The sequence below is a fragment of the Poecilia formosa genome, unplaced genomic scaffold (assembly GCF_000485575.1).
Source record: "Poecilia formosa unplaced genomic scaffold, Poecilia_formosa-5.1.2 Scaffold150, whole genome shotgun sequence".
NCBI lineage: Eukaryota > Metazoa > Chordata > Actinopteri > Cyprinodontiformes > Poeciliidae > Poecilia > Poecilia formosa.
This window is the reverse complement of record NW_006800089.1, coordinates 602,714-628,224: the sequence shown is the minus strand read 5'-3', so window position 1 is coordinate 628,224 and position 25,511 is coordinate 602,714. Positions and strand designations below refer to the sequence as shown.

Here is a 25,511-nt window from a genome sequence, read left to right as displayed (position 1 = left end):
AAAATAGCAGTAATATTTCCCTTAGCTTTAGGTCATAGATGTTGCATGTAAGTTTGGAGATAAGTGAAAGAAATCTCAGAGAAATTAAGACCTAACTGCTAGCCATTTTAGATTAGGCTATCAATTTGAAATCACTGAATATTAAAATGTTACCCTAAATGGGGATATATTGTGTGTCTAGGCTTTAACTATTACCAACTTTTCCAAACTGAACACCGCTCATGGTACTGTGCACCGCTAGTGTAACTAGCAGACGCCATCAGCCTTATCGATGTGACTCGCCACCTTAGACTCAATCCACTCTAACCCCGCAAATTTAGCATTTGCGAGGTCATCTCTTCATTTATGCAGTAACATTGCAGATAGTATTCTCCTTTGCTTTTAATAGTTTGGAAATTATGTGCCCAGAGTCACGATAAGCCAGTCAGGCAGACTGATACATCGAGCAGCTTCTGGAAACATATTTATGGATAGTAACACAGGCAATGTTTGTTAAAAATGTTCTATTCTTAAAATAATCAATGGTAACTAAGATGGCTTAGCTAGCATTGATGTTAGCTAAGCTGGTTTGGTTTAAATTTCTAAAATCACTAAAGACTGGGTCTGTGTAAATAGCTTGCTAGCCTTCCCTTAGCTGTGAGTCGCTTGGACAATTTTTGGTATGTACCATCTTTGATGCTGCTGACCAACCCGACGACCATTTATAAATTATAAAAATTTCTGCCACTCCAGGTGGATTTAGAGCAAACTGATGAATCGCAGCTGATGTATCGATACAACTAGCAGGGCTAATCAATGTAACTTTAGCTTTGTTAAAGTTGCATATCGTACACACCTCGCACAAATGATGGTCGGAAATCCAAAATTTGCTCCGTTCTTGGAGAACATAGAGCGAACTGATCAAGCTGGCTAACACAGCTAGCAGCCCTAACCACCATTCTTTTAGCTTAATAACAGTGATGCTATTCGGCTAAATACAAACAAGCTGAGTAAGCGAAAATGTGTAGATTCCTAACATATGCTAGTATAACTTTTTATAAATTTGAGTCGTTTTAAGTGGACAAGATCAGCTTGAGCTGAGACCCCTGTCTGACCTTTGACCGGTCTGAGGATTTCTTCACTTTTTCTCAGATTTGCAGTAAAAAGGCATCCATTGAATACACATACACATAGGGGAACTTTACTGATGATACCTTCACAGAATCTCATTTTAATATCTAAACTACAAAATGTAATTCATACTTTATCATCAGTTTTCATCAAGCAAAACTTTGAATTTCTTTCTGGGTGGTAAGTGTAGGAGTGTTTTAGGACCAGACCAGCCTTACAGTATAAAACAGACACAAGGATGGCTGCAGGTTGCATCACTGCTACATGGAAAATTCTACTGACTTTTTTTTTTTAGAGCTAAAATAATTTCTTTACCATTAAGCTCTTTATGACTTACAGTATGGTGGCAAATCCCATTTAAGACTCTAAAGTTTTTTTGTTTTTTTTTTTGCAAGGAAGCAAGTCCTGCATTGGAGAACTTGATGTTTGACGTGCAGTCCCTCCGTTCCACCATGAAAAGCAAAATGTAGACTTTTGTTTTTAGTCCATATGTCCCTGTGCTACATTGTTCATAGACTACAAACACGGTGTAGACTGCAAGAGTTCAAAGGACTGAACAGACGTCCCGCTGTTGTTGAGGCCTTTCCACGCCTCCGCTGGTTTGGGCTGCTGGAACGGAGGACCGTGGAACACCCCGTCCACCCACTCTCTCAGTGTGGCCACTGGAGACTCTTGTTGCCTGTCCACACTGGTGAGCGCCATGTTTGTTGAGTACACAGGAGAGGAGGACCGGGTCGACGACAGCATGCATGGGGGGTATTCTGGTGGGGAGCCAGCTTCTGGGGGAACAGCAGTGTGGGCGATAGACCAGATTTTGGGCTTTGTGTCGGGACTTCGAAGGTTTGGATTCATGTAGAAGGAACTGATTTGATGATTGACTGGTGTTAGTTTGGGGCAATCCGCAGACAGTCTTTGTCCATGTGGGTGTTCTGCGCTTGAGTTTGCTTCTTCGCCCTCTGGTAGAACATGCGACTTCGGGTCACTTTCAGAAGCATCTGACTCCACCATGTCGAAGTCTTCAAGGTCACTCTGCAGTTCTCCACATTGTTGATCTGCAAAAGACAATCGGTTCAGGAAACAGTGAAATTGTAATTGCCAATTGCATTGAAAAAATGAGCAACTTGCTCTGGACTTTCTTACCGTGAAGGTGTGTGCTACTTCCAAGCGGCTTCTCGGCTTCTCTGCTGTCCTCATCACAGCCTCTCTCATCAGACGTTTTACAAGCTCTTGGTGACCATGTCACCTTATTCTCTTTTTTTAGTCTCCTGCGTGCGTTGGCAAACCACGTAGACACCTGAAGGACACAGAGAGGCACTTAAAATGAGTTCCAGATGAAGGGAATAATAAAAGACCACCAAAAGTAGAAAATGTCTGCAAGATATTCGGAAAACATAGCACAGCAATGACTATTGAGTTGAAGACATTCATTGCCAAATTTTCTGTATTATCCCAGCATTTTTATGTGTACACCATTTTCCCTTAAGCTTTAACGTCTTGGCCCAATCCTGTGTAAGTACACAGGATTAGGAACGTCCATCCAATTGGCAGGGTTTGAATCAATGGTACATACAGGATGTAGCCCACCAAATATTGCTTCCAAGTTGTCCATGGAATCATAGTACTCCACAAACTTCCATTCAATTTATTGTGGAGCGCTAAGAAAAAAATGAATGAAGTGTTACCATTATAGGTGTCAAGAGATGTGATATACTGCAGTATTTCTCTGCCCAAGTCCTGATTGTGCCAGCATGACACTTTGCCTGGTTAAGTAACTGTAAGCTGTTAAACTAAGTCTTTCCTTTCCAAGTTAGTTTTCCAAGTAGTTTAGACGTCTGCTTCCTTTCCAAATAGCTGTCTGATTATGTTGATTGTCAACATATCAAGATTTCTTGCTGAAGTGGCCTCCACCTTTTAAATTGTTTAGAGGGCAGGATTTTGGATCATGGAGAACAGAAAGTCATCAGTGACGAGAGAAAACGAGATGAGAATGATTTTATAAGCACTGTGAGGATATCCATTAGCCGCTAAAGACGCTAAAAGTTGGCATCACTTTGAAGCTAACCATTAGTGCTAAGCCTAATTCTGTTTTTAGTGAATCTGGACTGCTTTTTAGCATTTTTACAGCATAGATCAAAACTACACAAACTAATTGATTCTACACAGAACAGAAACTCTTTGTGTAAACATGAAAAAGGAGAATTTTCTTATTCTTTTTTAGCATTAGATTTGGACAAACGTGACAAATGCTATACGTGGGGCAGCCAAACCTGGACTGGAATGGCTGATGATGACTTCAGATTATTTGTAAAACAAAAATAGATAACTGATTCATTGTTTAATGTTTAAGTATTCATGTAATAGCCATTAAATGTTGAGCATCACCTGTGTGAGGGTCATCCTGGTGATGATGGCCAGCATGATCTTCTCCCCCTTGGTGGGGTACGGGTTCTTCTGGTGCTCCTGCAGCCAGGCCTTCAGGGTGCTCGTGGTCTCCCTGGTGGCGTTCTTACGGCGGGAGGAGCTGTCCGAGCAGGAATACCTGAACCATCGACAACAGACATGGGCAACAGAGAGAACGTTGTTGTAAAAAATGTTCTTTTGTTTTTTTTTCTTTCTGTTTAGCACTAAAAAAAGTCTTGAAATTTACCGCAATCAAATGTTTTCATGTCCATGACCACATTCAGACAGTTTTGCAATGTTTATATATGATAATAATATAGTGTATTATAATTAAACAGTAGACGTTTTACCAAGTAAATGGTTAAAATCTCAATGTCAGCTGAGAGAACGAGTTAACTTACCCATATCTGTCATAAGGATATTGACCAAATGTGTATTCATAAGGATAATAGGCGGCGCTCTGAGACGTCCCCAAATGCATGGGTGCAGTTTCTTTGGGATCTAGCGGCCCCTAAAAGTGTTAAAGTTTAAATATCAGACATACAATTTTCCTACATTCTTTTCTGACCTGTGCAAAGTGGTTTCCATTTGTATCAGTGCTAAAAGCATCAAAGTGAGGCCTGGCACTCACCCTGGAATAGAGAGAGGAGGCGTCGCTGGCGCATGTGTTGTAGTAGCTGTGGCTCTTTGTGTAAGCGCCGCCGTAGACCCCGATGCCGCTTCCAGGAGGAAGCTGGTGGCCCGGGGAGCGCAGCACCGGGTGGGATGCAGGAGAACCAGAGGTCATCAAAAACTGTGGACAAACCGGCATCAGTAATTTTATTCAAATGTTTCAATATAATGGCATAAACCTCTAATAACCAATCAATTTGTTTTCAGTTATGTCAACAGTTTTCACATGCAAACAGCAGCAAGCGGCAAAATGAACAAACTGATGCTAAACATAAAACTTCTAAGGAGAGCTTCCAGGTAAGAACGTTCAAATTAAGAATATAAGTAACTGAAAAAATGAAAACAAATACACCAACAAATACATAAATCAAAAATCTACATTTCATTTAAACAGCTATATATTTTTACGACAGTAAAAAAAGATAAAACATGACCAACATAATGTCAAGCTAAAATTGCCTGGTAAAAAGTAAAGCACTAAATCCTTTGAATATTTATATACAGATGATTTATCACAAAAACAAACCAATAAGTGATGTAAAGGAACCCATTTCGAATCAATATATGAAGTCAAAACTACAAGAACCTAGTAAAAACTAAATTAAATTAAGATAAAATTTACATTAATCACAACAATAAAACAAATACATACAATTATTAAACATCTATATAAACTCAAAGTGCCTGAATAAATAAATAAACTAAAGCCTTCAGAAGCTATCTAACAGTTTATTCAAAAATAATAATCTTGCAATTTTATCATTTTGATTATTCAAGAAATTAAACTCAAAGTGCCTCGTGGAAACTAGTAAATCCAACAAATAACTGAAAATTCATGACAATGAAGGTTAAGATGTAAACACAAAACAGTTACTTTAAACTAATATAAAGTCAAACCAAAGGCCAGTAAAATAAACAAATGAATGTGTAAAACATGAGAAAAAACAGAAAAGGTAACAATGATAGAATGAAATAAAAAAAATGAATACAGATGTAAAAACAAAACAACAAAAATAGTTCCGGTGAACTGAGAACAGAGGGATTTACTGCACAACTCTGTTTTATCTTTGAAATATAAACCAAGCATTATTTACTTAAATGAACGAACAAAAAGAGCTTTTCGCATTTTTCTCCATCAACATAGTAATAAAGTTAAATCAAAATAACTTTTTGCCGAGCAGTCTTCACCTGTGGTGTGGTGGAGTAGGAATATCCCAGCTGAGAATACGCCATGGTTCAAAGTAGGAAAAAAACGCAAAAGCTGGAAGAAAACCGCGTGGCCACGTCCAACAGCATCCGTACCACCCGCAGCTTGTTTTCCCACGGACACTAATTCAGAGACACTCTTATGTTCCGTTTTGTTTTTATTGTTTTTTTTTGTTGTTGTTTTTGTTTGTTTGTTTTTTTAGATCACAAAATCATCAACGCTCTGATCCAAGTCGTGGCGCGCAGACGTTTACGCGCAGCTGTCATCCCTGCGCGCCTCAGGAAGCAACTTCTCCGCTTCACTCTCTCCGCTGCCGCAGCTTTCTACAGCCTCCCTGCTCTCCTACCACCATCAAGGCTTTGGTTTGCGCGCGCGCGTGTGTGTATGTGTGTGATCTAAGCACGCGTCTCCCTGTGATGCGCTCTTTGGATTTTAAGGCGCGTCTCCCTCTGACGTCAGCCCGGTGTTCCCATCAGGACGAAGAAACTCGCCCAATTAATTCCCTCCCAGCTTCCTTTCAGCCCCTCCATCCAAGAGGACAGCGCAGATCCACTCAGATCCAGTCCCCCCAGGGCGCGAAGAGCGCGTGATCAATTCTCCAAACAAACACCCACAGCTGCGATGCTTGCACGCGCTACAAACATTTTACAACCTCGCGTGGCCAGAGGAGCGTTCCGGAGGAGAGGGACGGTGATGCGTTGACACCACATTGACACGGGATGATTGATGACTACAACCTGATATTAGCATAATCGTTTTTGCCTCTGTAGTTTAGATAACTTGTCACCGCGGAGAAATCTCGCTGTCACCCACATATTCATGAGTGGGGCGGTGGAAAGGGGGGAGGGGGGACTTCAGGTCTCCCCCGAGCAAATTAATCAAACAATAAACAGTCCACGCATTCCCTTGAGTAAGCACCTTTAGCAGCTGAATGGCTTGTCATGTTTTTAATAACCAAGTCTTAAGATGCGCGGAGGAAGTGGGAACGTTGTTTCTTCAGCCTTTTTGGTCTTAGAGAATTGAGGAGATAAATGGGCAGAGTGGTAGATTTAAAATGCAACGTTTATATTCTGTAAAAAAAAAAAAATATATATATGTAATTGAGCTATCCTGTGGATAAAATAAGAGGGAAAAAGGCAAGTTGTGAGAAACTAAATCAAAGCAGCAGTAATTAAGGTTCCTTTTTTTTTTTTTTGCTAGACAAAATGTAATTTTGGGGAGTTGTAAAGTTATTTAAATAGTGGAGATGTAGCAGCCAACTGTTATTCCCAGTGTCTAGTCTGTTTATATGGGTTGTACTATGTAGAAATATTCTAAATGGGCAGTATTATGTATTTTCTAGGCATATAGTGCCATTTTATAGAACAATCAAGCAGCTGTTACCTTCAACTGTTGTATAAATGCTGTAAGTATGACACATATCTTAACCCTCCCACAGTTTTAGTACAACGTTTAGGCAAATGATGATCAGACAGCCAGGAAGCAATGGGGGAGGCGGGTTGTCCTGTCACACCGTCAGTACCCAAAACCACTCGCCAAGAGAAGAAAAAAAACTGCACACACAGGGTCAGTCCAGCTCCTTTTATGCACAGAATAAAAAGCTTGTAGGTTTCAAATAACCCCGTCTCTTAAGACCATTAGAGGGTCAAAAGAAATTTGATTTTGCAATCCGACGCCTTGAAATTTGTGACTCTTTAAGAAGCTTCTGCTCTAACACTTTGCGTTTAGAATGTCATCACAATGTTTGTTCGTGATGCCGTTTATAGCCTTTCTTAGGAGCGTTGCACTGAGAAGAAGTTCATATGAGCTCAACAGACATGGAGTTCCATCAGGTGTTTGCTAATTGCTGCTAGCTAGTCTGAAGGAGCTGAGTGGGAGAGGGGCGCTCTGTGATGAGGGAATAACATTATACTATCCCACTTTAACTCGGTAAAAGTTCAGAACAATCAACCCATTCCACTTATGAGATCGGTTGCTGTGAAAACCTAAATATTTTGCAGAAACACTTTACCTCATTCTGGAGAGTCCGTAGGCAATCGCAGGCTAAAAGGGAACTTTAGGTCTTTGATGGAACACATCTCAGCCTATTTCAGTACTTGAGCCCATCCTCCCAATTGATGGGCTCAAGGAGGAAATTAGAATCTAGATAGATTTGTAAAGAAAGCGTATTTTGCCCCAGGTCTTTCTTCGCCAGGTCAGATCTGAACATGAGCCACATGACTGCAGACATGAACCACATCTACCCATCTCCTACTTCATCCTGCCATAATTTTGGTTATAAGGCACCAACATTCTTGAATTCCTTCATAGAGGAAGAGACTGACCGCTGACCTGGAGGCAGCAATCATCACTTTCTTGTTGTGAAGAGAAGCCTCAGAAGAAGTTACCAGTTATGGAGAGTCATAACTGGTGACATTTCAATGAAACATTAAAATATGTTGATTCTGTTTTTATAAAAGGAACCTTTTTACCAGTTGGAGATGGAGTAACTTCCTGAAGATCTGTAATATTTTATGGTGGGAAATTTTTTTTATCTCTTTACTTCCAATGCAAGACTCAGGCAATCCAAACTCCTGTGGCTTCCTACTACTACAGGAGGTGGTAGGATTATTTCTGTAGTGTGGTTATAATGGGCTCAAAGGTGACTCTCCAAAGCAACCCTGAGTAAAAACTGTTGTTCAGAGTTCTGAGAATCATAAGCCAAGGCAAATGTCTGTGCACCAATGATATAAAAACCCCCATCTGGAGCGTTCTTCTTAGAAAATGTTAGAGATTTCAAGGAAACACAGTTAAGCTGACTATCTCTAGAGAGAACTAGATGGAGCGCTGAAGACTCTTCAGTGGGAGAAATTTGGGCTTTTCATAGGAAAGGAAATTAAACTAAGCATATTAAAGCCACAACAAAATGTTAGGACACTGTATGTAATCTTCTAAGTTTAACTGAATATTAAACAAAGATCTGTCTATTAATGAGTTTCTCTGGTTAGATGTTCTAATGCATATTTTTCTAAAACTACCTTCAAAACTAAAGCTAAATACTGCTGTTTTCAGTTTGTTTTTGTTTTGTTTTTTAATCTTTGCCAACCAGTTAAAATGTTAATATAGAGCTCTTGTAATAGCCATGTGTGCTTTAACCTTGTCTTCTAGATACTTCCCCTTTAACTTTGACGTGGTTTAGCCCAGATCCTGTTTAGGTTCAGGTTCAGTCTGCAAGCATCGTCCCCATGAATGCTGATGCCTCAGACAAATTTTTGGTGAATGCGTGATGGTCTCTTTTTTTTTACTTAAACACAAACTTTCTGGAGTTTTGCAATGACCCCAATGAATGGCACAAGCCAAAACATGTCGGTCTGCTAATAATGCTGATTCCTCAGTCTTTCAAGAATCTTCAACGCTCCATATCTTCAACGCTCCAGATCTCCAGATCCAATGTGCATTCCATGCACATTGGATGTAGGTGAATTTGTGTCACTAACTTTTGAAAATCTAACAACACACAGGACTTACTAGCTTTAGCAGCTTGATCAGTCTTTTCATATCACATCATAGTGGTAGGTTGAAAACGGAGAACTCAAGGGTGGAAGATATTGGGGCTTTCAACTCACCACTATGATGTGATGTGAAAAGACGATCAAGCTCCTTATTACCTTCCAAATGATCAAGAAAATGTATTTCTCTTGTAGTCAAATGCATTTTGTTTATGGCACTTGATTCAAATTTCCCTCTTAATATCACAAAGAGACAGAAAAGGATAATTTATCTAATGACTTTCTGTTTTCAATAAACTTTCTGTTTTCAAGTTCTAGAAAGGCAGAAACTTAGGATGGGAAGACAAGTCAACACTTGGCTTCAGTATACTTCCACTTGTTGGGGCACTAACAAGAATTGTCGAGGAGTTACAGAGAAACAGAACAACTATGAAAATAAAGGAGAGTTGAGTAAGTAGCTTTTCGTGCAAGGCTCCGAAGTTAAAAAGTGGATGAAGGGAAAAGGACGCGCGTAAAAAGAGACAAACTTGGGGAGCCGAAGAAATCGTTAAGAGCCGGGGGGATCTGAAATGGAGCGAGGGGATGTGGAGAGGTAAAAGGACAAAAATATTCCCAGTGCACCCAGAGTGAGGCCGGAACAACAGAGCTGCATCACCAGAAAGCATCTCGGTCCCCCGCCGGGGACGGCGCATCTGTGTACTGGTCCTTGATTGACATTCCATTTGTCCCGTGAAAGGTGCTCATATACCGAACATGGACTCACTGTCTTCCCCCTCATCTGTGCTCAAAGCTCGGAAATGAAGCTATCTCCCTGCGCTGGCGTTGCGCGTCTCCACACAAAAACATATGTCATTCAAAGAAAATGGCAATTTGTTTAGCCGCTGACAATGAACATGATTGGGTTTAATCTTTGTCTCGCTGGTGTTTATGGTGAAATAACTTGTGAGGCTCACAGAGACGATCAGACTGTAGATGGAGTTGATCTTTTTTCTTCCAGGTTGCTCCCCAAGGAGGGACCATAATGCACGCATAGCACACAAGAGGTGCGCGGGTAATGCTATTTCTCTCTTTTTGAATATTAAATAAACTACTTGTATATTAAAATATGGTCTGTTTATAAATTTATGCCACAGCTCTAGTATATATTTCTTAAGGCTCTGCGTTCGTTAGACCGTGATTATTTCTTTCTGATCTCGCTCCCCTCACATCAATCATTCATTCTAGATGCTCCACAGAAAAAAAAGGAAAGAGAGGAAACTCATTCTTTCGTTGTTCCTTCCTGCATCCAGCTCCAGCTATTATACAGAAGGGTGAGGGCGTGGGGGGGTTAATGATAGAAGCGTGTTAATGTGAGCAGCAGAGGAGGGATGAGCGCTGAGGAAAGTGTTTGCAGGAAAGAGCCAAACAACTCCAATCACAAGTTCCTTCAATCACGGCGTGTTTCGTGTTTGAGCGTTTTCTACCTTAAGTCTGAAATCTATGCAATTTTAATCTGTTTAACATGTAGATGCTTTTTCAGCCTCTGTCTTGTTTTCTAGCTATTTCACCTTAAAAAAGGGGGGGAGGCAGGTGGGTACAGATGAAAGTGGAGTGGTTATTTTCATTGTTTTTTTTTTGTTTGTTTGTTTGTCTCCAGAATGAAACCAAGTATATTGGTGTTTCTCATGGTCCGCTGTTGTTCAAATTAATTTGAGATTCTGAAGTTACCCCTGGGTGTCAGTGGTTGTTTAATGTGTCTGGGTTTTCCCCAGGATGGACAGCAGCCCTGTCCAGGTCATACCCGACCTCTTGCAGTTCTTTGTTTTATTTATTGTTTGTAATGATGAGCTGGACAATTTGTATTAGTTCTAACCAGTGAAGATAATCAAATATTATGTATAAGTGACAACTAGGACAGGGACTTTAATATGTCAGTTTTAAAGATTCATTTATTACATAGATTTTGACATGTGAAACTTTTTAAAGCAATTATTCACTTTATTTTATTTATTTTTGCACACAGTGGTTCCAATTGGAACCCATGTATTCGTGTGTTTCTGGTACACCCGTAAATCTGATGCACAAGCGACATCAGCAGACAAAAAACAAAGCCGCTTCTCTTGGCCAACCGGGGGTTCATTTTTACTTAATAAAACGATCTGATTGGACGCTGGAAATGACCATTGTTGTGTGCAAGTTGTGCCAAATAAGGAGTTAGCCTATCCTATCACTGAAACTATTCAAGTCTAGAAAGGCATCTTGCAAAATACGATGCGGCAAGCAACTCATCTTCTATGCTAATATCAGCGTCCACACTTCACATAAAAAGAAATAAGAAGCATTTTTTCAAAGTGGCTTCTTTTTTTTTTATTTTTGAGTGACCATCACAAAGCTCAAATCTCGTTTGGCATTTGTGCTCCTAAAAAAATATTATAGCCTTGACGAAATGTGGATTGTGTTTCTCTCCACTCTTACTCCAGACTCTGGGACCGTGATTTCCAAATGAAATCCAGACTTTACTTTCATCTGAAAAGAGGACTTTGAACCACTGAGAAACAACCCTGCTCATACTCTTCTTTGCCCATGTCAGGGTTATGATGTTTATTGCGGTTCAGGTTTTATCTGTGTGAACTGAAGTCCAGGCTTCATCCTCAGTCAGCTGCTTGTGAACCTCGCCTTAATTCTAGAATGGATTTGAATTGACAATCTCCTCTATCCCTGTCGCCGATGCACCTTTTTACTTCTATGAAAAGGCTACAACTTTTTCACAATGTTGTAACTCTCTGACTCACTGAACCAGAAGCAAATCATGTTTGTTCAATGGGATGATTCCATATATCAGGAGATTCAGCCAGCACACCAGGAAGCAGAGGGGTGACATGAGGTAACCACATTTATCTTTTTTTAACCAAGAAAGATACAGCAAGTTCTGAATGAGAGATGAAAGTAGCCTCTTCCCTTTCGACCACAAGACACGGCCTCCTGTTAACCACGAAAGCACACACCTGAGAAGGCTCGACGTGCTCCACAAACAAGCCTGCCAACACCGAGCAGCCTGTCCGACCACCTAGCAGCAGCTATGCTAGCATCTGCCTCCGCCCCCCTCTCGTCTAATAAGAGCGCCGCGGTAGAGCCGTCCGACTCCAGAGTGAGAGGCTATAAATGCCCTGGTCTTCCTCATCAATGATGCAGGACACCGGAACAGAGACAAGCTAATCCTCTTAGCCTCTGCGCAGTGCGCGCGCGGGTGTCTGCGTGTGTGCGCGCGTGTTAAAAGAAGCAGATGCAGAGCGATGTTGAGGCGGGTTCAGGCTACAGGCAGCTCTTAAGAGTGTGTACAGTTTGGAGTTGAGCCCTGGGAGGCCAGCCGTATTCCTCCCCATCGCTTCCACTTCATTACTCCGGCAGCGGACATACATTATTCAGCTCCGCAAGCCTCGGTCCGCGGGGACCGATAGATAGAGCCTTCAACAAACACTTTAACTCCCCGTCATTTGCTCAGAGATCCACGCTGATTGGTCATTTGTGTATCGCAGAAGCCATCATATCTTGTCAACTTTTGTTTCCATAATAACGTTTTAAGCACAAAGTTCTGTGTGTGCTTTGTTTGTGTGATAGACTAACGAAAAAACAATAAATCACTGAAGTGGAAGGAAAACGACACTTGGATGACAAAGTTTTCTACAAAAAATAAAATTTGGAAATGAACATTTGCATTCTTTACCTCTGAACCTTAGTTTTCTACATTTCAAAGGAGCAAAGTTTTCACTGATTGATTTTTATTTATTTATTTATTTTTAAATAAACTCATTTTGAATGTAGAGCATTTAAAAAAATTATTTTACAAATTTTTATTCTCAATTTGATTTAGGTCTGGACTCAGAGTGCGCCAACACCTAACTATCCATTTATTTAAGAAAACAAATGTTTTTTTTTATAGCAGTGACCCCCAGGGGGACTCAGAGGGGCATTAACCCTAATTCTAAGATGAGAAGAAAAAAATGGAGTGAAACATCCTGACCCCTTAGTGGGGTCAGGAGAGTTGCTGGTGCCTATCTCCAGCTAATGTTCCAGGCAAGAGGTGGGGTCACCCTGGACAGGTCGCCAGTCTGTCGCAAGGCAACACAGAGACACACAACCATGCATGCACATGTTTTTGGACTGTGGGAGGAAACTGGAGTACCCAGAGAAAACCCATGCATGCACAGGGAGAACATGCAAACTCCATGCAGAAAGACCGGGGCTGGGAATCGAACCCAGAACCTTCTTGCTGCAAGGCAACAGCTCTACCAACTGCACCACTGTGCAGCCTGGGGTGGAAACAAACTGAATCCAATGAATTTTTCAAGCATTTTTTTTATTGAAATTTGTTAGAATAAAATTTGATCTATTTTTCAATCATTACAAAATGTAAGTTAAAATTGTTAAAATGTTAATGAAATGCTGTGATTATCTTTCTGTATGGCTACCTGTCAAAAATACCAAGCTGCTTTACTCCTTTAGCTGACCAAGCATGAAACGGATGAAGTTTCTGACAAGAAAAAACCCAAAAGAACCGTCTGACATTTTTGCTGTGGAGAACACAGGTGCAAAAAAAAAACTGAAGAACTCCTGGCCAACTAAAATTAAAGTTATGAGGCAACATTTATGGTAAACAAATATTGACACCTTTCTAAAATAATGACCTAAGTCTTTTTTGTTTTGCCCAGTCCCCCCACCCCCAAAATAAATAAACATTTTAGCCCACCTCAACTATGTTATTTTGTCTGTGTTTACAATGTAACGCAGAATTATAACAGTTGAAAAATCAGTATGCTGGTATGCATTTTAACTTTTTCTAGGGCAAAGATAAAACAAAAACAATTCTAAAACCTTGAAAAATTTTTGGTTGTTAAAAATGCAGAATATTTGTAATAGTTATTTGAATACCTTAATGAGACAGAACTAAAATGCAAGATGACCAACTAAAAAACAAATCCCCAAAACTACATAACTATACAAGAATGCACATTTAATAACAGAGTTGTATCTGCGAGTCTGCTTTACAGGGAACATCGCTTCATTCTTAACAGCAAATCACTGCTTAGACCTCAGGTGCCATCCTCTGGTGTTTTGAAGCTACTGCAGCTAAAAAATAAACTGAGGATGGGGGATGCAGTGATGGGAACGTCTCTGTGTGGTGTTGTTACCCTCAGGGTGCAAAGGGCTCAGCTTGCAGAAGTTATTGACCGGGGTTAAGGGATCAGCCACAGTGTGGTGACCAAACCAAAGACGACAAAGTAGCCCTGAGTGTCTGCATGCATAGTTACACTTAGGTGTGGTTTGTAGATTTCATGTTCCATCTCTGGTTGGACCTCCCAGGATTTAAGGCCACCAACAGTGTCGGGCTTTAAATGAACTTACTTAATTTTAGACACAAAGATGAGTTGCTGAATGTCTCACGATTGTGTTTATAAACAGAAAAAGTCACAGAGAAGTTAATTACTATATCAAACTTAATTTTCTAGAGCTCAAATCAGGTTTATTTCTGTAGCGCATTTCAGCAGCAAGGCTGTTCAAAGTGCCTTACAGTCACACATTATGAAACAAGCATTAAACATAACATTTTGTCAAATATCACAATCATCAAGAAAATATACATCAAATATGTCAATCAGTGTTCCACTTGCTACTAATCAAGAGCAACTCTGAGCAGGTGGAGTTTTTAGTCTTTATTTAAAGGAACTCAGCGTTTCGGCTGTTCTGCAGTTTTCTGGAAGTTTGTTTCAGATTAGTGGAGCGTAGAAGCTGAATGCTGCTTCTGCATGTTTGGTTCTGGGAATGCAAAGTTGACCAGTGGTCCAGTGGACCAGTGTTTGATACACCAACAATAAGACCTCTTTAATATGTTTTGGTGCTAAACCAAAACTTGTGAAGACACCACTGTAGTAATCAAGGCCACAAAATGCAGGGATGAGTTTCTCTAGAACCTGCTGACACATTAGTCCTTCAATCCTGGAAATGTTCTTCAGGTGATAGAAGGCTAGCTTTTGCTATTGTCTTTATGTGACTCTGAAGATTCAGGTTAGCTCATAGCTGAGTGGTACTAAAGGAAATGCTTATTCTAGTCATACCACAAAATAAAAAAGCCAAAGAGAGCCTCCTTTTTCTCCAAATTCAAGGACTGATTGGGGCTTTAAACTATTAAATGAACCAGAACTCACACAGCCCAGCTGACGGAGAAGTTGCATGTGATATCAGTCCGTTAAGTGCTTCTTTCTAGTGTGCTGACGTTCCCCTGAGAAAGGCTGGGGCAATCATTTCCTCCGATAGCCCCTTTGGGAGCGAGGCTGCTGGTTTTCTGTGTCCACTCCAATCACGTCGCTAATGGAGAGGCGGGTTAGCATCTGTGACAGTGGGAAACCAGATCTCCACTCCCCCCAGAGTGTGTGTGTCTCCTGCAGATAAACAGTTGGCAGGTTTCCCCTTTCCCCGTGAACGTGCGCGAACACACACACACACACACACGAAGAGGGAAACGCAAGCTGGATGGGGTTAATACACTCCATTAAGCTCTATTACCCTAAACGACTTGGGCAAATGAATGAGGACTCACATTGCATCGCAAACTGTTTGCGTGCGCGCACCCACACGCACACATTTCATGTGTAATTACACTGTGAAGATATGTGACCCGTGAGTCATATCTCATTATCCACCAAGTGAAAGACAGCAGAGGGAGGGAGGAAGAGCGCGGCGTTACTACTGTACACTGGGCACAGTCCACGTCTTCAATGTGCTCCTCAGACAAACCGGCAGAAAGTGTCTTTCTGAAAGGTGCTGAAACGTTTATTTCAATGGGAGGTTAAAAATGATTACAAAGTTCAAGCATAGTTCAAGACAGCTGCCTCCATAGAAATTGACTACTTGTCAGCAATGCACTCCAAAAATCTGTTTTCCTCGAGGAGTGGCAAAAAGAAAAGCTGGTGTTGAAGGAAAACTGTAAGAAATCGTGTTTGCATTTTGCCGTAAGCCGAGCAGGGACCACAGTTTCTGATCATATGATACAAAACTATATTTTTTGCTGTACTTTTCATTCTTGTGTGTAACAAATCTCTTCAAAACCCTGTCTTATTTGTGTTTGATTTTAGTGTTTTCTTTTAGCTTACAACCATCTTGAATTTAGCTAAGCTGGATTTTGCCAGTTCAAAGTGCTTTACATCATAAAAACATCATACAGTCACCAATTGTGAAACAAGTATTACACATTATATTTTGTCAAATGTTATGGATCAGCTGCAACTATCTGATTATGTATTTATTTATTTTTTTTAGGCAGACCTGTGAAGACACTACTGCAATATTTAGTGTGACTAAAAGTAAGCACATGAGTGAGTTTCTCTAGATCTTGCTGGGATATTAATCCTGTAATCCTGGAGATGTTCTTCATGTGATAGAAGTCTGACTTTGTAACTGTCTTTATTTGTCTCTGAAAGTACAGGTTTCCAGTTATTACAGCTAGTTTCTAGCTGGAAGCTCTGTGCTGATTCTAGATTGTTCTTCTTTAGGTCCAAACATAATTTCAGTTTTGCTTCAGTGCAGCTGGAGAAAGTTTTGGCATATCCACACATTGACTTGTTCAGATGGGTTCAGAGTCACCTGGTGACATCGTAATGTAGAGCTGTGTAACATCTGTCAGTTATGGTAACTAATCATATTTCTTGCTATAATCTGATCTAGCAGCAGCATGCAGATATGAAATAGGAGGGGGTCCCAAGATTGAGCCTTGGGGTACCCCACATGTGACGTCTGTCTGTTCCGATGAGACACATTGACACAAAGAAATCCCTGTTCTTCCTCCTTGTGACAGTGTACAACCTTGTCTCTCTCCTACGCAAAGCTACTGGTTAAGCTTTTGTATGTGCTGTCTTTTACCCTGTTGACCTGAAATCAGCACAGAGCCAATCTGTGCTCAGCCGTGTTTCTGTGCTAGAGGAATCATCTAATGGAGTTAGTACTGCCGTTAACATTTTGCTTCTCTTTAAAAAGTACTCCTGGTTCGGAGCTGCTGTGTGTTTATTGTGTGCATGGTCTGTCTTCTCAAACCCCCAGTTGATCGTAGTAAATGCTATTCACACACTGCCAGGTTCTGCTGGAGGTATCTTCCTGCTAAAGGGGAGTTTTTCTGCCCACTGTTGCCACGTGCAACAGGTGACGTGATGGATTGTTCCAGGAGAAGTGACTGCTGCAATTCGGCGACTCGATGCGATCTGTTGGGTTTGTTTTAACCAATTTGACTGCTTTGTTTGAAAGCTAGGATCAAGTTTGAATGTAGAGCATGCTCGGACTAAAATAACGTGTTTTGTGAAATGCCCTAAGACAACTTGAGTTATAAATTGGCACCATATCAATAAACTGATTTGCTTTCTCTTGTTTTAAGAGCTTTTGTGGTCAAACAATCAGTAACTGTGTAGTTAAAATGCAGCCCCAAATGCTCTTTGCAAGTGAACATTTTAACCAAGAGTTTACTAGTTCCATCACCATTCAACCTATGGTTTGGTATTCTCTTCACAAGTATTTGTGGAGCCCTTTTCTTGCTCTCCCAGACATTTTACACACCCAGAAACCAACAAAAAAGCAGAGATCACATAAGCATTAATTCTCTGCTGCTTCCCTGCCCAGCACCAACACACCCGAACGTCTGAATGGATTCTGAACAAAGACGCAGCGAGTCCACAGTCCCCCTCAGGACTCTCGCAGCAGCACACCAAGCTACGTTGCTGCGCTAGAACAAACCGGTGGATAAACACTGTTTCAAAATGGCTGAAAGGAGCCAGCGATGCGAACACCTAAACACAAACCGCCCCTAGCCCCTACCCCTCCGTCCTAATCTGTCTCTTTCCTCAGATTATTGCCATGAATGGGCACACAAAAGAAAAGAATCATCACTCCCCTCTTTTATAGCATTTGTTGTGTGTATGTTCCCTGTATATTAAATTTGTCTCCTTTAAAAGGGAGTGACAATGTTTGCCATTTGTCTGTATGCTACTCGCAGCTGCACCGAGACAATAAACAGAGGCTAAGCAGCAACGACGCTCGGTAAACTCTACATTGTGGAGCTTGTTGAATTACCCATGAGTTTTGATACTTTGCCTTTGTGCGAATAGCTAATTCCACTAATCCCTATGGAGGAACAGTGAATAGCATAAATTCCCTATGATATCTTGTTCAGGCTGAACATTTGCTCACTTACGTACACACGGAGTACAAAAAATTCTTCTATTCACAACATTACAACAGATTTAACCCCTGCGCCCCGATTATCCTGCAGTCACATGCTTCATTGCGTCATGGAAGTGCATTTCCATTTCAAATTACGGCTCAGCAGCCGACGCTCGCAGGGGCCCAAGACCATTTCCTTAAGTTTAAATATTTAAAAAACTGTCCCAATTGAAAATTTCTCTGGAGACTGTTCACACCAATCGAGGTCAGTTTCACAGAAGCCAATGAAACACTGACCTGTCCTTTTGCGCTCCCTGATTCTTTCCAACACCTTTGTTACCCCTTTTCATCTCCCTTTGCTTCTTGTCTCATTGTCCTACGTTGTTTTCTTTTTTTTTCCACCAGCCTCACCCGCATCTCATTCAGTTCCACTGGACCTCTCAGCGGGGCTATAGATTCCTAACTTGTCTACATTTAGCCCCTGAGTTGGCCGGCCCACAGGCATTCGAGGAAGGGCTTCTCCCCTTTTAGCGCCTTACCATTCTTCCAGAGTCAGCTCACGCTTTCTGTTTTCACGACCTCCGACCCCAGGCCATGGCAACATTGGCAAGAATGTCAGGAGTGATTGGCAGGATAAAGAGTGCTGGGACATCTCTCCTGCACAAGCGGATTTGGGGGGCACTTTGAGGGGGTGAACAATGGCAGAATTGGGCTTGACTGGATCACTGATGAGCTGATGACTGTCAAAAGAGCACGTCGTCTTTACATAAGCCTGATTATCTCTGCGTGGCGGATGGAGCAGAGAAGAGCAGGCGAGCTAGTCGCTGTGGGATGAGGTGCTGTGTGGAGGTAGGGGAGTTTGCTCCCATGGAGAGTACGTTGAAAGTCGGGGCGGGGGAAAGCACGCACACGAGGTGCCAGGCTACAGGGCTTGGAGTTCTCTCATCCGCCGGGGGCTTTTAACAAATCTATTCATGGAACGGCGGGCCCTTACACATGTGGGCATGACCGCAGGAGGATAGTTTAAGGGTGAGGATGTGAGGGGGAGGGGATGGCACATCGAGGGCAATTATTGTTCGGTTTCCGAGCGTCCCAGCAAGACGAAACAGGAGGAGCGAAAACCGAAGGAGTTCATATCGTGGGCGAGACTGCTGAAAGAAAGGACCACTGGGATAGGCAAATCAGAGGCAAATAATCCATAATCTTCCCTCTTTAACAAGGATTACAGCCCATCAAAGAGGCTGTGTCACAATACCAAAGCAGCAAAGAATACATTGTTCACACTGAGAGTTTGAGGAGCGAGTACGCCTCTAAAATGTCTACAGATTTAAGATAACCACCAGGCTGGCAGTGTTTCAAACAACAATATCAACACTGATTTTAAGTTTCTTAGGAAAATGATTGCATCATCAACAAAGTGCTTCTAACTTGTACAAAACGGGACTGACAACACAAATGCATTAACTTGGTAAAAACTACCTCCTTGTTCTAAGTTTAACTTCGTGGCTCAGGACTCTCTGTTATTGAGAAACGATTGCTTGTCGGAGGCGTGGAGTCTGTTGAAGGTTTAAACGATTGGATCTGATTTTACCCAATCGCTAACCTTCGACCGTAACATATGTAATGTGCCAGCTCAATAAAGCTCGTTGGAAATTGCGCGTGTCGTAATCAACCCCATGTGGAGCAGCGCCACGACGTCTTAAACATTCCTCTTGCTCCGACTTTGTTCACTTTCTCAATTGGCGTTGCCAAACTACAACTATAGGCAGACAGCGATTCTAAAACGGGATAAAATCTGCCTCATCGTTCACGACTCCTCCTTCTGTTTGCTGATTGGCCCAGTAGAAATTCAACCGAAGAAATCTAGCTCAATCAGAGGAATCCTTCCTGAGGGGAGATGAGAATCGAGCAAAATCACTTAGGAATCCAATTACCAGACAACAAATGCAAGAACATCACCACAGTTTTAGGGATTTCCTTTAAGCTACGTGGAATGATTACACAACATACAACTTCGCTAAATTTTGGTTTGAAGTTATTGTGTATTTTTTTCTCCAAACCACACACTAATATTTGAATAAATACATCTTAGGAAGCTGTAGAGATAGAACTTCCTTTCTCGTAGCCTCTGGTATTATTGTGGCTGAAAATTTCCTAATTCTTTTTTATCAGAAATGCTAGAACTCAGCTAACCTAGTCAGTTTCTTCACACTGAACAAGCTATTAGGCCATTTCTGAAGCTTAATATCAGCATTCTGCTGTGACTCTAAAACCAGTTTTGTTTGGAATAATTGTCCTGGAAAATCATCCACCACTGTCCAAGTGAAATGGTTTGGCAGCTGATTTAAAGGGAAGTTAAACAATCTGAAGGAAGTTCTCCTTAAATATTCCAACCACTTTGTATTGATGGCACTTAAGCCCCGCAACATCACACTGCCACCACCATGCCTGACTGTTGCAGTGTTCTTAGTTTTGAATGCATCACTTTGTCTCATTCAAACATCTTTCCTGTTACTGTGACTCAATAGCTCAATATTCTTCATGTCTACTAGGGATTAATTAAATAAATTCATTTTTTTCTGATAAGATGATCATTTAAATATTCAAAGTTTGTTGATAGCAAAGAAGAAATTGGGTCACTGCTTGCAAAGACGTAGTGTATGAATATTTGAGCTTATTATTTCTACATTTTTCTTAGTCTTTCTCAACAAATAAATCTGTGCGATGATCTTTCTTACCTCTGTTTTAACTTGTATGCCAGTCTACTTTTGATCAAGTTTTCCGGCTGTTTAGGTGATGAAGCTCCAACATAATGTGCAAAATCTAATATCTGAAAAAGACATTTATAGCAACACTAGCCAGAAAAAGCAAAATTTTTTGGTCCTTTTTTAAATAGCAAAACATATTTTGGACACTCTGTGAAACCGATTACAAAAAAAAAAAGAAGAAGAAGCTGTTTGAAGTCATTTTCAGCTCCATCATGCTAAGCTCGCCGTGGTTTCCAACTCTGAAAGAATACCATATTGTTTGGGCGAGCGGCGCGTCGGCCATGCTGCCTGGCTGGGATGAAGTGCAGACGAAGGGAAGCGTGTGCAGAGTGCCTAATAATTTCCTCAACGCCGCTGATGGCAGTCTGTCAGAGCTGGCAGAGGAAGTGAAAATGGCCTCAAGTGTCTGGCGTCCTTCCACACTGCTGCTCTCACATCAATGAAAACTCTATCATCATCATCATCATCATCATCATCATCATCATCATCATCATCTCTCCCTTCCTCGGTTTTTTCTCGCCGGATTCACAATTGGTCACACGAACTGTGGAAATATAGAGAGACTGAACGATGGAGTTATAAGTATTCAACTTCGGTGTGTTTCATTGGGATTTTATCAGATAAAGTGGAGAATAAAGGGAAAAAACATTATTTTCTATTTTTTTTTTTACTGATAAAACATTCAGTCCCCTTTTATTCGGGGTTAGAATTGACTGTAAGATGGACTGTCCTAAATACACAACCGTTCAGGTGTGCGAATCGATAAGTAATATTGATACCAAGTCGGTATCATTACTGTATCGACACTATGGGGCTCAGATCAATACTTTAGTGTCAGATTACATCTTGACATTTTATTCTATTTTTTCACTGTAGTGCCTCAGATCTTACTTTTTTTATATGATTTGTTTGGTTAGGAAAAATGGACACAAATCATGTTAATATGTTAAAGTATTTTGTTGACACATTTAAGCTTCGTCCAAATTCTGTCTGATTTCAAATTCTGTCTTGAACAAAAATAGTTAAGAAAAACTACAGAAATGGCTGTAAAAGTTTTTAAAAAGTATCTGTATTGGCAATACTGATCCAATATTTACTTGGTATTAGATCGATTCCAAAATAAGCATCATACCTCTACCTTTTTGCAGGGTGACGATCATAAACATGCAGCCAATGCCACAATAAAATTATTTAGATCAGAGCATTTTCATTAGCTAAAATGACCTAGTTAAAGTAAAACCCTCAAGGAAACTAATAACCTGTGAAAAGATTAGAGATTGCTGTTTACTCCGTCCAATCTGACTGAGCTGGAGCTATTTCTGCAAAGAGAGTTTGGCAAAATAATATAATCAGAACACATCACATAAAGTCCCAATAAAATACTTTTTAAGTTGTAATTTGGCAAAACGTAATAACATAAAATAAGGGCTGTGAATACTTTTCACAGCTGTGGAAGTTTTGTCTCATCTAATTCTATAAGAGCAAAGATAAGGTCAGTATCAACTTGTCTTTCTACATGATATTTAATGTTTCCAATTTTCCAGATGGACAACGTCTCTTTGCCACTTATGTTGTTTCTAAAATATGACTGTCTCAGATATAAATTATAGATTTTAAAAAGTACGATTTTCTGATAAATTGACTACTCAGCTGTTTAAAATACTTTTAAATATAACGTTTACGAGTCCAACCTACGGATTCAGGCAGACGTGAATCCTCAGGGCTCCGTTCTGAGAGTCAGGTGGCAGCAGTGAGTCGCCCGTCTGGGTCCACAAATCTGGTGGTTCTGGTTCTTTGTCTCTGTTTGATGTTTTCCATGTTCTTGAATTTACACGACACTCGCCTAGTTTAGCCAGATCCATCAGAACAAACACTCCACTGGCATTTATCAGCAAGAGCTGAACCAGATGTTAATCCACAGGTAAAACCCTTTTATTCTTGATTCCGTCTTTTTTTTTTTCTTTTTTTTTTTTGTAAGCATAAATCCACACATTGTTAAAGTCGTTCAGGGCTTCATCTGAACGTAAACCTGACTAAATGCATTAACATCAGTTACTTACAAGGTTATGATGGTTAAGTAAAACCAATGAAATAATGAAAATCTGAAATTGAGAAAAAAAAACAACTGAAATATTTAAAACTGTTGTTAATGGGAAAACTATAACTAACTGGAACTATATTGTGCATTTATAAAACTAACTAAAACATATTGAAATTATAAATATAATATCCTTTATTTTTGTGTTTATGAATCTATTTATTAGTCTTTTGAACTGATGTGAAATTAACTCCCCACACTAGCAGTTTACGTCAGCTATCAGCAGATTACAACTCTTTATAATCCTCCTTGCAGCTTTTACACTAGTCTGCAAAACGCCGACTAGTTGGAATAAAACACCAGTCAGTTTTTGTTCAACAATGATTCAATACTTTCACCTTTTTTAATTCTGCATTGACGTAAGAAAAAACTAAAACCACTACAACTAATAAAGACTAAACTGAAACTAAATATTTTACTAATAAAAACTAGTAAAAACTAATTAAAGCTAACTGGATTAGATGAACAAAATGTCACAATGAAATAAAACTAAACCATAATGAAAACCCCAAAACTATTACTACAGTGGACTGTCACAATAAAAGCTAAACCGAAGAGCCTCAAACGCTGATATGTTTCTAAACCAAGCACAGAGTGGTGAGGTGGTGGTGGGAGGCGGGGGGGGGACAGCTTTGAGAAACACTCACCATTAGCAGCCCTGAGACCCCCCACCGTCCAGCCTCTTTCACTCTGAGCCTCCTCTCCTCGGGCCTTTGACCATCACAAGGATGCCACACAAACCCCGGCCCCCTCCCCCTCGTGGGGCTGCCGCCCCCATACCGGCTGCTGGCCTTTTCCCGGTCGTCTGATCCATATTTCAGAGGCGGCAGCGGAGACACCGAGGGGGTTATAATCCCACATTAAAGAACCGAGGCCCGGCCTTGTGAGCGCGCGGTGCGCCAAGGTTCACAAGGTCCTACAAATCTTCAATTTCTGATTTCGGCAGAGTCTGCAGTCAGTTCCAAAGTGCTGAGCCGAGGGAAGAAGATCATGGTGAAGAAGACACAGTCAATAGTATCCATTTTTTTTTGTATAATAACATTATGTTTATGTAAAATGACCCTAAATTGAAAGAGCTATCTCCTATGACATTAAAGTTTGAAGACAATAATAATAAGTCAGTCTGTTCATTGGTCAGATGGAGAGGTGGGTAGAGTAGCCAGGAATTGTACTCAAGAGTAGTGATACTTCAACGTGTTTTCACTCAAGTAAAAGTAAATAGTAGCCGTCCAAGAAAAAAAAATCATATTTGGTAAAAAGTCAACTCAAGTACTGAGGAACTTATCATTTAAAATTTAGAGATTACATCAGCAGACAGACCAAAATATGAAGTTAGGTGGAAATGTTTGTATTTTAAAGGCCAAAATTAAAGTAATTCATAAAAACAGCATAATTACAAAAATAACAATAGCAGGCAAAAGGAAAATTTCTCCAAATTATTAAACTTTAACAAAAACTTCAGATGTGTGTCTGTGTCCAGTGAAGTTTTGGTTCAAAACGAGTTTTTTCTTCATCCAGTGAAGTTACTCACATCCAGGAATTTTTCTCAAGTATCAATACTTTAACGTAGTTTTACTCAGGTAAATGTAAGAAGTAGTCGTCCGAGAATTTACTCAAGTAAGAGTAAAAAAGTATTTAGTAAAAAGTCTACTCAGGTACTGAGTAACTGATCAAAACATTGATCGTTTAATATTTAAAAATGACATCATCAGATGGATCAAGACGTAAAGTTATGTGGAAATTTAGTTATTTTAAAAGCCCAAATTAAAATAATTCATATGAATGATAAAATCAGGCAAAATCAGTTTCATTCAGTATAAAACTTATAAATCTTTAACAAAAGCTGTAGCTTTTTGGTTAAAATGAGTTTGTTCTTCATCAGTGCAGGTACAGTGGACAGAGTATCCAGAACAAAAAAGTTGTAAGAAATATTCCTAAAAAAAATTTTTTTCCCCCCCAAAAAAGTTACTCAAGTAAATGTAACTGTAGTTATTACCCAACTCAGATGTGTCGATACAGGAAGTAGATTCTGTAGGAAACAACAGAGAGTTTAATCATATCATTATTGTGTTTCTGGTTACTGCTTCAGTTTACCGTCATAAAAGTTTCACAGCCTTTTTCTACTTGTATGTTTACTCTACAGCGTCCCACAATGCAACACAAACCTGACTACAGGAAACGTTTGGATCAAGTTTGTTTCATACAACCTAGTAGCTTTGTCGGATCACATTCACTCCGTAAACAAACTCTGGTTGGAACCGTACAGAGACCATGACCTCAAAGTGGTTGTTTTGGTCGAGTGCCATTGGCCGTTTTCACATCCGCTCACGCAAAAACTGTGCCAAGAACGAAGCCCCTCGAGGTCATGCGATGAAATGTCTGAGGAAATGCCGAAGTGATGTGTGCTTCCCCCACCTGTTGCTGACCAAAACATGGCTGCTCAATGTCTCTGTCACTAACAAGGAGGACAAATTTTGTCTCTTTCGAAATATTTCAAGTTGTGGAAAACGCAAACCGTCATGGCCTGATGTTTAAAGACCCATCGACCATGTCTCCACTTTAAAACTAGCTGACATACTGCAAAGTTC

The 25,511-nt window shown here is 40.4% G+C and overlaps 1 protein-coding gene across 1 annotated transcript; it reads right to left on the bottom strand.

Moving 5' to 3' along the window:
* Positions 1-1,163: 1,163 nt before the first annotated feature.
* Positions 1,164-6,437, bottom strand: irx4b (iroquois homeobox 4b). Its single transcript, XM_007563761.2, has 6 exons — positions 5,371-6,437; positions 4,142-4,303; positions 3,912-4,021; positions 3,493-3,649; positions 2,251-2,404; positions 1,164-2,162 (listed from the first exon to the last, which is right to left on the bottom strand). The coding sequence occupies exons 1-6, from the start codon at positions 5,413-5,415 to the stop codon at positions 1,627-1,629; spliced, it is 1,164 nt and encodes a 387-aa protein (XP_007563823.1). The 5' UTR covers positions 5,416-6,437; the 3' UTR covers positions 1,164-1,626.
* Between the last annotated feature and the right edge of the window lie 19,074 nt (positions 6,438-25,511).